The following is a 13,570-nucleotide window of genomic DNA, read 5'->3' as shown; positions in this document are numbered from 1 at the left end:
CTCAGCCCTTCGGGCTGGCTGGGGAATTTGGGTCACGCTGGGAGCCAAACACGGTCCATTGGCTCCTGCTGGGAGAGAGAGTCTGGGGAGGATGGGTGAGGCCATGGCAGCATCCTGTGTCTGACCACAGTGGGAGAGGTTGGGACTGGTGAAGCCTGGACCCTTTCATCAGAGGACTGCAGGGGCACCAGGCGGGAAGGAGGAGGAAGCCAGGGCGGAGTCTGGCTGCTGACTCCTGGAGGGTAGCACATGAACTGGTCAGCAGTCAGATTAGAAGGAATTACACATATTAAGCCTAGGGGTTTGTACCCTTTGGCCACCATGTACCAACTGAGGTGCAAAGACTAGAAGCCTTCAATTCCAGGACATGATGCTCACATGCGCCCAGACTGGAGTTCCCAGAGTGACACTGAAGGATTGTGCACCAGGCTGCAAGGAGGAGTAAATTGGGAAGATGAACGCGGTTCTATTCCTAGACATCCCCTTGAAGACCTAGTAATGATCTAGACGGAGATACTGCAAAGACGGCCGGTGGATCGTGAAATGTTTGAATTCTTGCTTTAGCAGGTCATGAGAGCTCCATCTAAAATCTAAATCTTTCTCTCCCCAGTGGAGCAGGGGTAGGTTACGGGGATTTGGGAGACGCTTTTCTTCCTTCGGGATCAGTTCTTTCCAGTGCGGAAGGAGGCAGGGTACTGATACACGCCCCTTTGCAGAGTGAATTTCTCTTTGCTTCGCGTCTATTAGACTTGAGGTTCACAACCTTTTCTTTGAACGTCTTAGCTGCCTCCCAGTTTCAGGAGCTGACTCTGTTGGCATTCTGTTTTGCCTTAGTGACTGCTGTCATGTTCTTCTGTTTCCCATCCACTAGGTTCAGGTCACTGCATCTGAGTAAAAGCTTTGATACAGCTTCTGGTCGGCTACTGCTCTCCAGCTACATGACTTTAGCTAGTTTTTCCACCTCTCTCTGCCTCATTTGGCTCTTCATAAAGTGGAGAAAACAATAGCATCTAACTCCTGGAGTGATTTGTTTTTCCGTTTTTAATGAGTTCATGCACCGAAGATAATAAAGACATGCCCTATGCCGAGTAACACTCCCGTGTTCACTATTGTTATTTATCGCTATCACTATTGTTATTTTTGTAGGTGAAATAAAAAAGCATGCTTACCTTTCGTCTCCTAAGGACATGTCCCAGAATGAGTTTTTAGTACTTAGAAGGTGTTGTTTTCCATAGAAGATACCGCCAAGATTCCTTTATGCCTACAGCTGGTGTGGGACTGTGGCTGGGACTGTGAGCCCCTCCCATGTTACACCCCAAAATTAGGAGTCATGAGCCAGCTCCTCCATTTCCCTTAGTGAGTAAGAGAATTTCACATTCTCCCCACACATTGGGGTGAATTTCACATTTCACCCCAAAAGTGATCTGTCTGAAATTTCTTTTCCTATGGTCCCTTCTGTAGGTTTTTGGAAGAAGTTGACTGCCTGAAACGAAATTACAAAACATGAGAGTCACTCTGAGGTGACCAACGAGTCCAGCAGCCCATTGGTCCTCCCAAGCTGACCTAAGGCCTAAGAACCGTAACTTCAGGTAATAAATAAGCCCCTTCAGCCCCTTGTGACTGATGCTCACTGGTCGCTTGCACTTGTTTAGCTGTTCAAAAATAGGAGATGGAGGAACCAGTGGCACCCCGGATCTGGCATGTGGCCCGCAGGGTCCAGGGATCAGAAAATGACCAAGACCCAGAGGGTGGGCTCTGCACACTTCACTGGCCCTGCTTCTGTGTTAGCAGGAATGCTAACAATGGCAGCCACACAGCAGGTCAGTGATGTTATGGAATCAAAAGATGTTTCCTGAAAGATAACTCAGAGAGTAGCCAGGAAGTAGCTGAAAATGAAGACGATAGTAGGAGGGAGGACTTGTTTTACTATATATGCAAATGCATTCTAGAGCTATATTCATAAAAACAGTATGATACTGTAATGGAAAGAATTAGATCAAAGGAACAGAATGGGAAGTCTGGAAATAGATAATGAATGAACAGAGGCAGCATTTGAAATTACTGGATGCATGAATAGATGCATGGTCTAATAAATGGTGTTGGGTAAATAGTGTATCCGAGGGAAGGAAATAAGGAATTCCTTACCTTAGGTTGTATACCAAAATAATTTTCAAATGAATTAAAGTCAAAAATAAAAGTATTAGTGAAAAGGAGAAAATTTGCGTTGGAGAAAAAGGTTTTAAAAACATGTGTCCTTCAGTACTACATGCAAATAACATAAAGTTAAAGTGAAAAAAAGAAAGACAAGTATTTGCAGCATCTATGATGGACAGAGGCTATTCCTAACGTGCACATTTATTCATCGATTTAGCATCTATTGATTGAATACTGTGAAGTATTCTAGACATTGAAAGTACATATAGGCAGTGAAACACAATCCCTGCTTCCCTCAGGCTTACAGAAGACAGAAGTTATTACAGGTGAGATTTGGAAAAGGCATTGAACAGGCCTCAATTAGGGAGGGCTGGCTGAGTTTGTGTTACGTGGCTGTTCAAGAACACATCCCCAAGGAAGTGAGATTTGAGCAGAAATGTGGAGGGGGAAGGGAAGAAGTGGCTGAGTTCTGCTGTTTTAATGTTGCATCAGTAGGATTTGCCAGTGGACTGGATCCAGGTGGTGAAAGGAGTCAGTTGGCCTCTAGGCTTGGGGGACCAGAAGGATGGAAGTACCACTTGCCGAACTAGGCATGACTAACAAGCTAACCTTGAGAACTGAGTTTGGGTTTTGGATGATTCCACTTGAGATCTGTGTTGCTCACCTGAGACGAGAGGCAGGTGGTTGGCTTTAAATCTGGAGTTTGGGGAGAGAACATCCAGGCTGGAGATTTGAACTTGGGCATTTTCATACTGTGGATAATATTCGAAACAACCAAAGTAGGACAAGGGCCTAGGCAGTGAGTTTGGACAGAAGAGAGGTCGTGGCACACCCATGGGACTCTCGTTTAGAGCTGAGGGAGAGGAAGAGGACCGAGCTAAGAGGAGCCAGGAGTGACCACTGAAGTAGAAGGAGAGCCATGAGGAGGAGGCATCTCCCAGGCAAGAGACAGTGACCTGGGAGGTGTCAAGAGGGAGGGATTTAGCCGGGGGAGGTCACTGGTGAGCCCCACAGGGTTTTATTGTAATCATGGGACAAAACCAGATTTGAAGTGGAAGAGAAAAAAGGTTGGAAAAAAATAAGAGAAAATGCCAGAGACGTAGAAAATGGGACACCTGAGGAAGACAGTGTTCAAGAACATTTATCTTTTACTCAAGCTGGAATATGAGCCACTGTTCATCTGTGGCATGTGGGTGGTGCAGGAGGGGCTGGCTGGGGGTTCTGGAATGATGGCCTTGGGTAGGTGAGAAGAGTGGAGACCCAGAGAAATTGGGGTTTGGAAGCCTCAACAGGTGCCTCCCAGTGGGCTGGGAGATGTCCTTGCTGACCTCTTTTCTTCAGATGAAGAAGCAGAATTACAGAGGCCAGCTTGTAGCTTAGAGTGAGCTCTTGCCCAGGGTGAGTGAGGCCCTAGGTTTCAACCCCAGCACGGTAAGGAAGAGTAGGATGCAAAATTAGCAGCTGTGAATGGCAACCGGGAAAATGCTGGCTCTGGAGACGGGAGAAAGTGAAGTCCTTGACAGCAGAACTGGAGAATCAGTGGCTGGGGGGAGGGTTTCCTACAGCTCTCCTGTCCAGACCCGTGGTGAACCTGGGGTGCTGGAGAAACAGAACACGAGTAGACACAAGGCCAGCCAGAGAAAGGCCAGGAATCATAGGAGCACCGCCAGTAATAATTTAAAAGTGCAAACAATCACAGCAAGGTTCTCCTCACCTACTTGGAGATCGGCAAGAGCTCTTTGGTGATAGAAATTGCTGGAGCTTTCCAGGAGCACCAGATTTCAGTGTGCTGTAGAACACAGGGAATTTTATTCTAAGAGTTAGTAGCTGGAATGCGTGGAGATATGTGCGTGGAGCTGTCTACCCCGGCAGTGCGTGTACAGGGAAAGCTGGCACACAGCTAACCAGGGGGTATGGCTAGCACCCATGGGCATGACAGTGGCAGTGGGGAAAGAGCTCACACTCATGCTCACCTTCTTGCTTTGCAGATGAGGAAACTCAGGCCGAGAGGGAGGGAGAGACAGCTCTAGTCCTATCCCGCAGAGCTCAGAGCCCTGACTACTGAGGGGCACGGCCTCTTCAGCTGGGTTTAGAGTTGGAGCCCCTTGCAAGGTACTTACCAACTTCTTTTTTGGACCACTTTACTCCTCACTCATAAACAGGAATCCTCCATATTTTGCCAGTTTGTTCGCGATGTCTTCATTACATTAAGCAAAAGAAGCAGCCGGCCAGTTCAACTGAGCAACACCCTGTCCAAAATAATATTTTGAATGATATAAAAAAGCAGATCATGCTTGTTTATTTCATTGATCACATATATCTGTTGGCTAGGAGGAGATAAAGTTAGCATTGTCGGAGAGCCTAGGGGACATTGGGTTGACTCCTACTGGCTTGGCATCTGGTCCGGCCTGGGACACAGGAGAAGCCTCTCAGCTTCTCTGGGCTTTTGTGAGCTTGTTCTAGGCTGACTGGGTAAGAGATATTGGTTCTTAGATCAGCACAGTAAAATAAATGCTCCTGTCTACCATTCCAGAGCTTCCAATGGCAGACCAGAGAATGGACATATCCTCAACAATCAGCGACTTCATGTCCCCTGGCCCTACTGACCTGCTGTCCAGCTCCCTGGGCACCGGCAGCGTGGACTGCAACCGCAAGCGGAAGGGCAGCTCCACCGACTACCAGTAAGGTCCTTGCGGCTCACACATGGGCAGAGAACTCGCAGGACGGCCACCGCTTTTCCCGGAAGAGGGGATGGGAAGGAAGGGTCCAGCTCTCGGTACTGCACAGCTAGCTTGGGCTTCGTCTCTCCCTGGCTTGCAAGTGAGGAGGGAGCCTCCAGGCCGTATGTCCCCTCCAGTCCCCACATTCATCTGCAGCCTTGAGGCCAAGTCCTGCCTTTGCCCTTCTCCTTTCCCCTGCACTCCTTTGAGCAGGAGGACTGAGTCTGCAAATGTGACAGCAAGGACAGGTGCACACTTCATGTGTGTGACATGGACGAGCAGGCGCACAGGGATAGCGAGCTTGTCCCTAGACATTATTTAAAGTAGTGCGTACCTGTTATGTTAAATAGTGCTTTTGTTTCTTTTTAAACTTGATGGCTTTTCGTTTGAGTAAGTAAATTTCCCCACTTGCTGTCTACCCTCTGCCTCTGTGCAGCATCTAGGGAGGCAGGCAGGCAGTATAGCACGTTCAAAGGCACATTTCATTTTGCCGAGGCATCTGTATGGGATAGTACCCAAGTGTCCATTTGTGAGGCTTTCTGTTGTTTAATGAGGGAAAATCTCCAAGGAGGTATCCCCCCTACAGCAGATGTCCTTTCTGCTGAAGTTCACAGGTCGAATTTGGGGAGCACACTGGCTGGAGGTCAGATGCCCACTAGGAGATGCTATGATTAATATGTAAGTTATCCCAGATCGCTGAGAGAGCCACGCCCAGGGGACGGAGAGTGGGTGTGAGCACCGAGGGGTTTCTTCCTTAGCACTAACTCCCCAGCAGGGTCCACGACGTTTCCTGGGAACCCTTTGTCTCAGGCAGTAGTGACAGAGCCATTGACGTGTTCTAAGACTGTGTCACCTAGGCCTGTGGTTTCCAAGGTAGACCCTGAGGTTTCCTAGGTGGTTTCCTGAGGAGGCCTGTCACCACCTCACACCTTCAGGTTTCCCTGGTGGACCCCAATTTGCCAACCTGCCATAGTACATGGATTATTTAAGTGACCACAGTCCTTCCGCTGTAACTCTCCTGGGCTGAGGCCACAATTTCTCACCTGTGAGGACCAGCCTGGCCTCAGCAGCAGACACAGTTCCAGAGGGAGGGGCGTGGGGCATGTTGGCCCTGCAGCCTGGAGGATTTTCTCTGGGCTCTTATGGAGAAACCACCTCCTGGGGGATCCAGGGCACCTAGCTGGGAACCACTGTTCTAAGATACACCCTTGCTGTATGCAGCACTCTTAGGACAGCTGTAGTGTACGAAGAGTCACCACCCTCCTTTGTCATAGGGGAAAGAAAAAGAAAGGAGCAAAGCCCAGGTGGCCGTCAGCGCTCTCCTGAGAAACCGTGGGTTGGAGAAGAGATGAACAGATTCCTCAGGAGTCTGGAATCCTTCCTCAGGGGTGTGCAGTCTGTTTTTATTGAGTCACAAGATGCCATGAAACTTGGAATTTGTGACAGGGAGGTAGACACCTGCAGTGACCCCAGCACCCTCTGCAGGCCTCAACCTCACACTCCGCACCATCTGAGGTCTGTAAGCCCAGGGAAGCCCACCTGGCCGAGCAGTAGCACCTTTGGTGGCACTGCCTTTGAGATGCTGCCTGGGCTCCGCTCGGTGCTGCTTTGGTGGTGGATAATTGGCCCCTCCATCCTTCGCCCACTCATCTCCAAACCGATAGATGTGCACTTGTATCTTTGATGCTTGATCCAGTTTGCAAATGGAATAAGCTCCGTTTATCCAGAATGACTAGGGAATGCAGTGTTTGGACATTTGGATACTTTGGTTAACTAAGAGTTCCCATAAATACTATTTATGTATACCAGTTTTCAAATAATCAACAAGGGAAAAGTATTGAACACACAAACTCTGTTGAAATTGTATGCAACTTTTGCATGATAATGTGGAACCAATCCACGCTCTGTAGTAGACTCAGCTTGTTTTCCTTGGTGTTAGTATTCATCTGCACCACGGCTACTTGAGCTCTCTGATTGCTGAGTTTCTGGATAAATGCGAGCCCTCTGTATTGTGACAAGAAGCCACTCTGTGCGTCTTTACTAACATGCAGCCACATTCTCTTGTTTTTGCAGAGAAAGCATGGACACAGACAAAGATGACCCTCATGGAAGGTACCATGACCCTAGTCATTTGAACTTCAGCACCTTTAGAGCTATTTTCTTTGCACGATACACATTCTGTTACTTGGGGCATGTTCCACCTGTGTCTCCTTGGAGATAAGCAAGGAGGCTGTGAACCTTGGGCTCAAAATTCTCTTACCCCCACCCCAGTCCCAGTGTGGCTAACAATCAAGAGCATTCGTGTGTCTGTGGAGAGATGACAGGGATCCGGCAGGAAGCAAACAGAAATGTATGTTTTTGCCATTCGTGTCCAGAGAATTGCATCTTTATCTTTTGCTTTTTTCCCCCCCAGGTTGGAATACACAGAACACCAAGGAAGGATCAAAAATGCAAGGTAAACTTGGGCCTTTGTTTTGTCTATAGGTGGATAAATGCTAGCTGGGGAGGCGCTGTGTGTTGGTCCCTGGCTGTTGAGGCCTTTGAGGTGCTGTCACATCCTTAAGGAACAGCGAAAGAGGTGCTGGGCCTTGGCTTGATAAAGCCTTTGCCCCCCTCACCCTGGCTCCTTCTGGGCTAAGCTGGGCTTCACTCATTGCCGCCTAAATATATTTAACCTGGAGGGGACTTTGGAGGCAGCAGAAAGTCAGTCAAAGTCATGTTTACCAGGTATTCAGCTGATTCCTCCTTCCAGACTCGAAAGCCCTCAGAGAGACCTGGCTTGGGACTCAGCCACTCACCTCTGAGAGGGCCTCTCAGTGTACTGCAGATTGCATGTGAAGGCCAGGCCTGGGGTGCCCCCTTCTGCCTTGTGGTCCTTGAAATTGGGCCTTCCTCTTGCAGCCACACATGCTGACCTGTTCCTGCTGGGTCCTCAGGCTTTCCTGATTAGTAGGTCTGTCTGAGCTGCGTCATGATGCACAGAACCAGGGGGCTGCAGAAACCAGAGGACCAAAGACACCCAGTGCTTCCCCTGCAGATCGGCCTGTGCAGGAGGGTCCGTGGCTCTGGACCTTGGCCGACTGCGCCACCCATCTGCGGCTGGCACACATCAGCCAGGGAGAGGGCATGCATGGGTGTGTCATCCTGCATCTGCAGGCAGCCTCTCCTAGGAGAGAGGAGTGTTGCAGCCCTCAGGAAACTTGGGGACAGAGGTGCATGTGCTGCATGTAAGTGGGTCCGTGTTGATTCAAGGATGGGGCCGTGAGTACCAGGCAACTCAGGCAGTCAATCTGACTGGAAAGCATGGTGCCCTCCGCAGCCACGCAGCGGGCTCCCACAGACCTCACAAGTGCCTACTGTGGGGACCCAGGATGCTGCCCTGTGAAACATCCACCTCCTCTCTCTCCTTCCTCCCCTATCTCAAATCCAGTTTTATGGAAGCTGAGAGGAGAAGTGATGATGAATTAATCATTCAGTTTACTGTGAAAAGGTAGTTTTTGTCATTTTTTTTCTAAACGAGGTAAACATTAAAAAAAAAAAAAAAACTGACTCTTACCTGATTGTGAGACCATTTTGGTGTGACCACTAGAAAAGTCTAATTTGAAACATTCTGCAAATTCTGAATTTGGTTTTTCAGATGATAGCTATAGCGTGTTTATTTTTGTCAGCCTCTCCTTAATGTTTGCTCACTTTTTAAAGAAATTGTTTTTCATATTGTTGTTCAGAGAAGCTCACAGTCAGATTGAAAAGCGGCGCAGGGATAAGATGAACAGTTTCATTGACGAACTGGCTTCTTTGGTACCGACATGCAACGCGATGTCCCGGAAATTAGATAAACTTACTGTGTTAAGAATGGCTGTTCAGCACATGAAAACGTTAAGAGGTGAGACCCGGGTTTAGTGTCCTTTATGTCCTTGCCTACAATATTTGAGTCTGTAAGACAATGCTGATTACTTATAAGTATGTAGCCCTGAGTTGTATGACTGTGCTTTTCAAAAACAGCTGTGATGCCAAATGAAGTGATCATTGAGCTTCTGTGAGTGTTAAGGTACAGTCTTGCAGTCTAACATCCCAGAGCATAAAAGCTCTGAGTTTTACATACTTTTATATGCACACGTCTGCTGCTTACATATCACAGAAGACCTGGCCTGTGTCCCAGTCACCTGGAGTCCAACTGTACAATTAAATCAGAAATTAGGTGCCTGTAGTGACTGAGGCAGAAAAGTCAGTTTCAGTATTAAGGGGAAAAAATTACCATGGTTCCTTTGAAGAATGAGTCACTGGTTGATAGATAGTTCCTGCATTATATTGTCAGGAACGAACACTGGTGATATTTTCATCTTCCTGGAATTTTCCCGAACTAGATTGACTCTTTGTGAGGGAGGCAGTATTTTCCTTCTTTGCTGAGTGTGGGGAGGGTGAGAAAACAGAGGCAGAAAAGTGGAAGTGACTTATCCAGATCACAGGAGAAATCTGAAATGTATCAGATGTGTTAGTGAATTCTGTTCCTGGAATTTTCCATAGCTCATCGCAGACTATGTTTCTGGATACAATTAGAAGTGGGTGCTCAGTCAGATCTGGCTTGCATGGTAGAAGAGTCCCATTTTTATATCTGCACAATGCCACCAGAAATCAGCTGTTGGCTGTTTTTTTTTTATGACTTTTGATCATTATTCAAAAATATTTTATATCTTATACTTAAAGAATAACATTTAAAATTCCATCTTAGTGAATATAATATGAGTTAAATCATCATAAACTAATGTTAATTAAATTGGAAAGAAAAAGTGGAAAATCTCAGGGTATAATAAAAAGCAGGGGAGTGGAATAATAATCCTATGCCTTGCTCTGATATGAAAGTCACAAATACATCCTGTTTCCCTCCTTCCCCATTAAAGATCCAGTTTATTCCTTCACTATTCTGCAGCCTCCAGCGTCATCTGCTGCTGGCATTTTTCTGTTAGGTTATTGTTCTCCTAAAAAATGCCAGATTGACAGACTTTTAAATACAACCCTTGTCCCCTTCCAGGCCTGAGAGCTAGAGCCGCGCTGACCTGAGCGTGCATTCCTCTTGGGTTGCCAAACTCACTCATTTAGCCTCATGCAGAAAAATGTGCACTGAATGCCTCTTGTGATATATTTACTTGGGGTCTGGCAGATTGGATGACTTCCCAAGAGAGGCAATTTGATAGACTGCCAGACAGTACATTTAATATTGACCCCGAGAGGGAATAACTCTCCCAGGAGCAACTTCAGTTTGCTTCTAGAGCTGCCTTCTGTCTCAAAAGCAGATTTTTAATTCCATTCTGTCATCTCAAAGTTTCCCTATGATAAGAAAAGCAAGCTCGCTAAGTCTCCTGTGGGCAGCGATGTTTCCTTTTCAATGGATTCTGTTTGGCTTGACAGGATTCTGTCCAAAAGTCAGATCTAGCACACTGTGAAATGAAAAATAGGGAAATGTAACTCAAAGGAAGGACACCTGCCCCCTCCAGGCGCACTGAAGGGAAGAAAGAGGAGTGGGAACCCCAGGAGGCAGGGCGGAGCCTCCTCCAGGGTGAGGCCGTGAAGTGGGGCGCAAGTCTGTCTGCAGGCGAGAGCTCCAACTCCTTCTCTTTCCTCCTAAGGTGCCACCAACCCATATACAGAAGCAAACTACAAGCCAACTTTTCTGTCAGATGATGAGCTGAAACACCTCATTCTCAGGGTACGTTGCAACTGTGAGATTATTTTATACAACATTGGTCTTTAAATAAATTTCAGAGTAAGTACCAGCATGTGGGAATTGGATGATGGAGTACTGCTCTCTCTCTTAGGCCCATGTCCCTTCTCGTCTCTACCTTGACCTCGTTGTTCTGCCAGGCTTCACGTTCCTTCTGCAGAACCCACACCTTGCTCCTAACCCTGCTCAGGCAAGCACGGAAGGTCTATGCTACTATGATTTTAAGTCCAAAGAGGCAGGATTTTGTGAGAAATAGGAGAGAGTTAAGAATCACATTCCTGCAGGAAGATGCTAGAAAGAGGCTGGAACTTAGAACTTGGTTCTCCTTACTTAACCACCAGCACAGAAAAATCTACCTAAATAATCACACCAATATCCATCCAAACATAAAGGTGCCAGAGAGAAATAAATGGAAGAGGTGCGTGCTTTCGCCTGCATGCCTCTGGGACCCTGTTTGTCCTCCTCAGCCTCTGCAGAAAGAGGGTTACAGTGGCTGTGGAGCTTTCTGGCTTCCGTGCAGGGTCAGAAGTGCTCAAGGCTCAGGGTGGAGAGGTTGGGATTAATTTGTAAACTAGAGGGCAAAGAGCTGACTTCAGAAGCTTGTCCTCTTATATATTGGAAAATAAAAAATAGGGAAACGTAACTAAAAGGCAGGATACCTGCTGCCTCCCTCCAGACAGCAGAGGGTGACTTTACCTGCTCAGACCCCTGTGGCATCTCAGCCTCTGTGTTCCAGCAAAAGTCTGCAGAACCCTAGGAAAGAGGGGTGGTCCGGCTGGACCTTTGCATCGTCACCCCCCTTTGCAGTTCGCCCCAGCCTCAGGGCCTCTGTAAGTCTGGCCTGTCTCCTTGCTCCAGTGTTCTCTCTCCATGTTTTGTCAGATGGGAGAGCTTTGAGCATCAAGGAACAGAGACCTGATAGATGAATACAGTTGTTTACCGGAGGGGTGGTGCACACCTGTGATCCTAGCTACTGGGGCCGGGGGGAGGGCTGAGGCATGAAGAACACAAGTTTGAGATCAGGACGGGTAATTTAGCAAGACCCTGTCTCAAAGTAAAACTTCAGAAGGGCCAGAACTAGATGTAGCTCAGTGGTAAAGCACTTCCCTGGGTTAAGTCCCCAGGACTGTTTTTAAAAAATAGAAATTTGTCACCCAAGTGTAATTGGCTCTGGCAGGGTTGTGTGGGGCTGTTGTGTGGTTGCTAAAGTCAGCAGGAAGGACCCAGGTCCTTTCTGTCTTCTTAGATGGCCTTGCTAAGTGTGCATGCTCACTGGTTTCCTCTGTGCAGCCAGGTGGAGGGGCCAGGTGTGAGTCCTCAGACCAAGCAGAAGGAAGTGAGGGGCTGAGGCTGTGGCCTCGGGATAGATTCGCCTTCTCAGAAACCCAACACTGAACTTGAGGTTATCCAGAAAAATGTCACCGGTTACCCCCAGCTCCAGGCAGGGTGCCGAGACACATGCACAGCCTCTGCAGTGGACTGGAAGAGCTTGGGGTTGAGGTTGAACAGTGGCCTCCTGAGAACCATTTGCCACACACACTGTCCAGGGCCACATCCCTTTGCCACAGTGCAGTTGCCACAATCCCAGTTCATCACCTCAGCTGTGATCTGATTGGCCTGAGCTTGAGCCGGACATAGAAGCCACCTTAGTGCCACAGTTTGGGCAGCTTCAAGACGGCTCCTTCCTGCCCCTCTTGTACACAAAACATTGTCAGGGCAGGGTTTTTCTATATTGTAAAAATGCAGCTTATGTTTTTGAGCTCAAGATAGGGTTTTTTATTTCTGTCAAAACCGACTAAATGGCTCTACAGCACAGCTTATCATTTAGTGACCTTTTGCCACTGTGTTGACTTGTGGATCTCAAATGCCGATGTACCCCTTGGCCACTGCTTCTCATTTATTCCCCAGTTCAAGCATTTTATATATTGTTGAATGCCTGGCACTACACTAGGAACATCCAACTCAATGATAAAAGTTTCAGGTGGGGCCTAGGCTTTCCAGAAACTTCATAGAGGCCCTTTGGTTACTCCTGTCAGGACCCAGTTATTCAGACGCTAACTCTGCCCCCACCTCCCTGTCCTTCCCCTGAAGCTGTCCTTGTTCCCAGAGGACTCACTGGAGTCGAATATAAATGAGGCCTGAGCATCTCCAGTGCTGCTGTCTGTGCTGGCTTCATGGACACACAACCTGCACAGTCACCGCAGCCCCGCTCTGATGACTGCCCTGCAGTCGCCATCTTGAAAATCTTGTTGGTCCTAAATACCATATTGGCAATTTGATTTGTTAATAAAAGACATTGTATGTATATTTCAGATGCATAATAATTTTAAAAGGATTTTGAATAAACTGTGCCAGGTATCTGTGAGCCATATTGTTTAGAATTTCAGTACTCTTCCCCCAAGATTTGGAAATTAGACTTATCTTACCAGGGCTTCTGTGTCACTTTACTCATGAGCAGTGCTTGCCGTAGGAAGAGGCCTGGCCATGGTGTTGCTGTGGCCCTGGGTGCTCAGTGTGCTCATGGCCTCTGCCCGGCTGGCCCCGGACCCCCACACCTAACCCTGATGGCTAGGAGAAATGAGCAGGGCATGTGGAGCCTCCTGACTCTGACCCTGTCCACCCCAGCTATCCCTGGAGGTGTAGTAACCTGCTTTGCTCTGTGTCCATTCAGGCCTGCCGATCCAGCATTCCCACTGGGACAGCACAGTAGCTCCTTTAGCACAGATCCCCACATCCTTGACAGCCCAAGACTCTTAGCTTGTGATACATTGAAACTCTGCAAGGCAAATGAGGAGGTTATTAATACTCTGTTTTTTGACAGAATGAGGTTTCCAGCAGATGGTGCTTGGAAAGTTACCTCCCTCTCACTGTTAGCCCTGCTCCTGGGCCAGGCTGATGAGGGACCTAACATAGGAAAAGGTCATCCCCAGCTCCTGGCAGCTTGGTCTGCCAGCGTTTCAGGGCAGTAGCGATTCTG

At 47.9% G+C, this 13,570-nt stretch overlaps 1 protein-coding gene across 9 annotated transcripts in view; it reads left to right on the top strand.

Annotated features, from left to right (window-relative positions):
• The window catches only part of Bmal1 (basic helix-loop-helix ARNT like 1), a 93,703-nt gene that overhangs the window by 57,931 nt on the left and 22,202 nt on the right, over positions 1-13,570 (top strand). For 4 of the 9 annotated variants that reach the window (XM_063251874.1, XM_063251873.1, XM_063251871.1 and 1 more), the window contains 7 exons: positions 1,462-1,589; positions 4,143-4,266; positions 4,688-4,835; positions 6,948-6,986; positions 7,288-7,329; positions 8,600-8,757; positions 10,499-10,578. In XM_063251874.1, the coding sequence (XP_063107944.1) occupies positions 4,696-4,835; positions 6,948-6,986; positions 7,288-7,329; positions 8,600-8,757; positions 10,499-10,578 (459 nt within the window). In that variant the 5' untranslated portion in view covers positions 1,462-1,589; positions 4,143-4,266; positions 4,688-4,695. Of the gene's footprint in view, positions 1-1,461; positions 1,590-4,142; positions 4,267-4,687; positions 4,836-5,448; positions 5,553-6,947; positions 6,987-7,287; positions 7,330-8,599; positions 8,758-10,498; positions 10,579-13,570 lie in introns of those variants that run through there. The other 5 variants (XM_063251876.1, XM_063251875.1, XM_003465707.4 and 2 more) reach the window with 3 other exon arrangements.

Source organism: Cavia porcellus, unplaced genomic scaffold, assembly GCF_034190915.1.
Source record: "Cavia porcellus strain 051 isolate PalLab524CR breed Dunkin Hartley unplaced genomic scaffold, mCavPor4.1 scaffold_6, whole genome shotgun sequence".
NCBI lineage: Eukaryota > Metazoa > Chordata > Mammalia > Rodentia > Caviidae > Cavia > Cavia porcellus.
The sequence above is the reverse complement of the archived record's forward strand: the minus strand, read 5'-3'. Positions and strand labels throughout refer to the sequence as shown.